This window comes from Solanum stenotomum, chromosome 1 (genome assembly GCF_019186545.1).
Source record: "Solanum stenotomum isolate F172 chromosome 1, ASM1918654v1, whole genome shotgun sequence".
Taxonomy (NCBI): domain Eukaryota; kingdom Viridiplantae; phylum Streptophyta; class Magnoliopsida; order Solanales; family Solanaceae; genus Solanum; species Solanum stenotomum.
In genome coordinates this window covers 6,744,819-6,749,745 of record NC_064282.1, presented here as the reverse complement: position 1 = coordinate 6,749,745, position 4,927 = coordinate 6,744,819, and the positions used below count along the sequence as shown (strand labels likewise).

Genomic DNA, 4,927 nt, shown 5'->3' with positions numbered 1-4,927 from the left:
AATACCCCCTCCCCCACCACCTTCCACCAATCGACCTCTAATTTTTTTTGTTTTTCAAAAACAAAAAAAAATCTGTTTTTTCAAAAAAAATAAATAAAATTACCCCCTCCCCCAGGGCGCCCCCCTTCCACCAACCTACCCCTAATTTTTTTTTTGTTTTTCATAAATAAAAAAAAAACTATTTTTTCAATTAAGTTTGAAAATTAATATTTTTATTTTTTATTTTTTAGCACAATTAAGAATTTTGAGTGAAAGTGAAAACTAAGTGATTTATTATGAGTCAATATGAATACCCATATTTAACCCATTTTGACTATATTTATAGAGACTCATAAAATAGCTTGAAACTTATATTTAACCAATTAAAATATAAATGATCCAAGTCATTAAATATGAACAAAAATTACTCATTTCATTAATATGGACTGAAATTGTCACCCCTACGCCCAATCATATACAGTGTGTATATGCTTAGTGACTTAGTGGAGTGGTCAATTTATTAGAACTATGAATCTGATTTGCACATATTTTTATTTATTTTTACAATGTGTCACTTCTCCATTTGCTTTGTGGTTTATTCCTTTTACCGTACCTCTACCAGACCATAAACGCACTAAACCAATGTCCCAATTTCGTCCGAGCCCGTTTATTGATTGTGGGTACGATCGAATTTACCAATTTTAATTTAATACTTATATTAATAAATTACTGAATAAAATTTTAAACTTAATAACTTTGAAAATTAAAATTCATAAACTTGGGGTGCCCTACCAATCTGCAATTAACATTACAATTAAATTATTGACACTACAAAAAATAGGCCCAAATTGAAAAAAAAATGTTAAAATTGACAGTCAACCTTGATTTTTTGGTATACAATCGACCCAAAATTAATGAACTTGATTACATCGGAAAATTGTGGGCCCATTTAAGGGATAGAAGGAACGTCCTTCAATTTTCTTAATTCAATAACTGATATAATATTAAAAAAAAGGTCAAAATCTAGATAAATATGCACGATGTTATATATAGAACGAAAAAGGGTAAAACATATCTTTAAATGATGTGAAATTGAACAAAAATATTTCATTAACAGTTTACCGTTTGCTCCAATAATGCCTTTATTGTTACTTTTAAAAATGTTATATTTCTGAATAACAAAGAAAATTAACTAATAAGCAATAATTGATTAATTATTAAGAAGCTCAAAAGAAAACAATTTTTTTTTAAAACTATATTAAGCTGAAAAGAAAAACAAAAGAAATGATAAATTAGCTGATAATTTCAAAATACCCCTTACTACCCCAAGCTCCCCAATGTAGTCTCTTAGGGTCGGTCATTTGATAGAGTGTATTAACAAAAATAATGAATGCATTAACTTTGTGTTAGTGATATATATCTTGTTTGATATTTTTTTTTTTATGCTATGCAACTCTATTGTGTATCAAGGTGTGTTACTAATACCATGAATTTCTAGATATTAGTAATGCAAGGAGATTAAATGCATGCATTAGCCTGATTAAAAACTCAATTACCCCTCAAAATTTTTCATAATAATTGTGAAGGATATTTTTGTAATTTTCTTATTTTATGCAATGCATACAAGTTTTAATAATCCCAAATCAAACCATGCATAATTAACATAATATAATTAATATATTCCATTTAACATTATTTTTATACCGATGAACGATCCATTATTAAATATGAGAATACTATAAAGTAAAGTGGAGTGGTCAATTTATTAGAACTATGAATCTGATTTGCACATTTTTTTTGTACAATGTGTCACTTCTCTATTTGCTTTGTGGTTTATTCTTTTTACAGTACCACTACCAGACCATAAACGCACTAAAACAATGTCCCAATCTTCGACGGAGCTAAATTTATTGAGTGTAAGTTTGATTAAATTCATTAATTTTAATTTAATATTTATATTGAACAATTATGGAATAAAAAATTTTAACGTGCCCTACCGATATGCAATTAATATTACCAATAGCAACATGTATTGACGAATTTTTTTAATACATAGAACCGAAAGTAAGTGTGAAACCTCCCAATTATTCCCTCACAAATTGAAGATACGAGTGCTCCTTTGAATAATGCTTTTCCTTTTCTTAACGTGACCTCATATTTCTAGTACTAGTAAATAGTAATCCCTACCTTTTCTTTAGTCAACATTTCACATTATTAGCTTATCACTTATGACACCCAAACACCCTACAAAATTCAGTATTTTATACCTACAAATTTACATGCAAATCTCATATATATTAATTACAAACTTGAGTTAAAAGAGACAAGACAAAATCAAGGGTGCTATTTTTTTGTCTCAATTTATATGTCATATTTTTTTAAAAATTATTGTAAAAATGAATCATGCATTTTTATATTTAATAAAAATTTAATTTTAAAGTGATTATTTTATCCTTAATAAAATGATTTATAGTCATACAACATCTATAACTTATTTTAAACCACAAGTTTCAATATTAATTATTATTTTTCTTAAATTCCATATCATTCCTACATCACATAAATTGGAACGGAGAGAGTATATCAGTTGCATGCCAACTCATGGCCACAAAACAACGTTGAATTCTTGATCCACCACTCACCTCATCTCACAAAAGCAAAAAAACAATAACAATTAATAATTTCATTAATAAAGAAGAAAAAATCAAACGCGTATAGGCCCCATATAGTCATTTTCAAATTTCAAGTATTGTTAGCCACCTTTGCTTACTCGTGGTCTCTTACTCCATTGATCTAGCTACTTAATAAGTTGCATGTATATCCTTTATTTGCTTGTGCCTATAAATATATCCAGGTTTCTTATACAATTTCAATCACTAAGCAAAGTAACAAAACAAAAAAAAAGAGTGTAGAATATTATACTCATAGTACGTACATAACACCAAATATGGCGTACTACTATTGCAATTCAATCAACAAAATGGTTACAATTATTTTTTTTCTCGTGCTAGTAATTGATGTGACTATGGTATTCGGCCAAGGGACTCGTGTTGGATTTTATTCTAGTACGTGTCCAAGAGCCGAATCCATCGTTCAATCAACGGTAAGGTCTCATTTTCAGTCTGATCCAACGGTGGCACCAGGATTGTTGAGAATGCACTTTCATGATTGTTTCGTACAAGGTTGTGACGGTTCCATCCTCATTTCTGGTGCTGGCACTGAGAGAACAGCTCTTCCGAATACCTTGTTGAGAGGATACGAGGTTATTGACGATGCTAAGCAGCAAATTGAAGCTGTTTGTCCCGGAGTTGTTTCATGTGCTGACATTCTTGCTCTTGCTGCTCGTGATTCCGTTCTCGTGGTAATTATATATACATGGATATTGCATGAAAGAACGTAGTTTTTTTCTTTGGACCTTTTGGTTATATATATATGGTCCCATGCATTAGTAACAGAGTTTAACTTCACAAAATTTGACACTATCAGATCACCTAAAAAATAATTATACGTTACATTTTACCACTTTCCTACTATAACTACTAGTTAACATATAGTACTAGTAATGTAGTATACTTTATTTTTTTTATATTATCGGTGTATATAAAAATTTAAGTTCTTCGTAATAATATAGTTTTGTTGATGCAGACTAAGGGACTGACCTGGTCTGTTCCCACGGGACGCAGAGATGGACGAGTTTCAAGAGCATCAGACGCCTCTAATCTGCCAGGATTTACTGAATCTGTTGATGCTCAAAAGCAAAAGTTTGCTGCAAAGGGTCTCAACACTCAAGATCTTGTCACCCTTGTTGGTAAGTCTAACATAACATTACTAAAACAAATAATTTTGATTTGAGCATTTATAACCAATACTCTGGATAATGTTAGTACTAAAGACTTAAACGACTCTGAATGTAATGACATATTAATTTTAATTTTGTGTGGTCAGGTGGGCACACAATTGGAACCTCAGCATGCCAATTCTTCAGCTACAGGCTATACAATTTCAACTCCACTGGTGCCCCTGACCCTTCAATAGATTCAACCTTTCTTCCTCAGCTCCAAGCATTATGTCCACAAAACGGGGATGGCTCAAAGCGTGTGGCACTAGACACTGGAAGCGTGAACAATTTTGACACCTCGTATTTCTCTAACTTGAGGAATGGTCGCGGAATTCTGGAATCAGACCAGAAATTGTGGACCGATGCTTCGACTAAGGTGTTTGTCCAAAGGTATTTAGGCCTCAGGGGATTTCTTGGATTGAGATTCGGCTTGGAATTTGGAAGGTCCATGGTTAAAATGAGCAATATTGAAGTTTTGACAGGGACTAACGGTGAAATTCGTAAAGTTTGCTCTGCATTCAACTGATGCATATATGTATACTAATCAGTTTCGTTCAGTTAGCGCAAGCTGCAAGATGAAATTGTTAGTAGTATCCAATATCAATAAATAAAAATATTTACCCAGTGAACTTCTTGTTGCTCCTGATAAAAAAAAAGCGAAAAAATGAAAAGATTACGGATTTAAGTTATATATACTAAGGGTGTGTTTGGTATGAAGGAAAACATTTTCCGGAAAATGTTTTCCAATTTTCTCATGTTTGGTTGGGCTAAATGTTTTGGAAAATGTTTTCCAAATCAACTCATTTTCCTCAAATTTAAGGAAAATGACTTCCCTTCTAAACTTAGGGAAAACATTTTCCAAAACTCACTTCCAACTTCAAATTACAATTATTTTTTTGCTGAAAAAATCAATTTATTTTGTCCCTACCCTCAAACCACCCCCCAACCCCCTCCCTCCCAAAATAAAATAAAATTTTAAAGCTTGTTTTTAAATTCAATTTTTTTACCCCACGCTCACCCCTACGCCCACCCCCACCCCCTCCCAAAAAAATATTAAAAATTGTTTTTAAAAGATATTTCTAATTTCAATTTTTTATTTTTTTACCCCCC

At 31.5% G+C, this 4,927-nt stretch overlaps 1 protein-coding gene across 1 annotated transcript; it reads left to right on the top strand.

The window, feature by feature from the left end:
* The first annotated feature begins 2,851 nt into the window (after positions 1-2,851).
* Positions 2,852-4,446, top strand: LOC125851921 (peroxidase N1-like). Its single transcript, XM_049531669.1, has 3 exons — positions 2,852-3,340; positions 3,625-3,787; positions 3,925-4,446. The coding sequence occupies exons 1-3, from the start codon at positions 2,927-2,929 to the stop codon at positions 4,341-4,343; spliced, it is 996 nt and encodes a 331-aa protein (XP_049387626.1). The 5' UTR covers positions 2,852-2,926; the 3' UTR covers positions 4,344-4,446.
* The last annotated feature ends 481 nt before the right edge of the window (positions 4,447-4,927 follow it).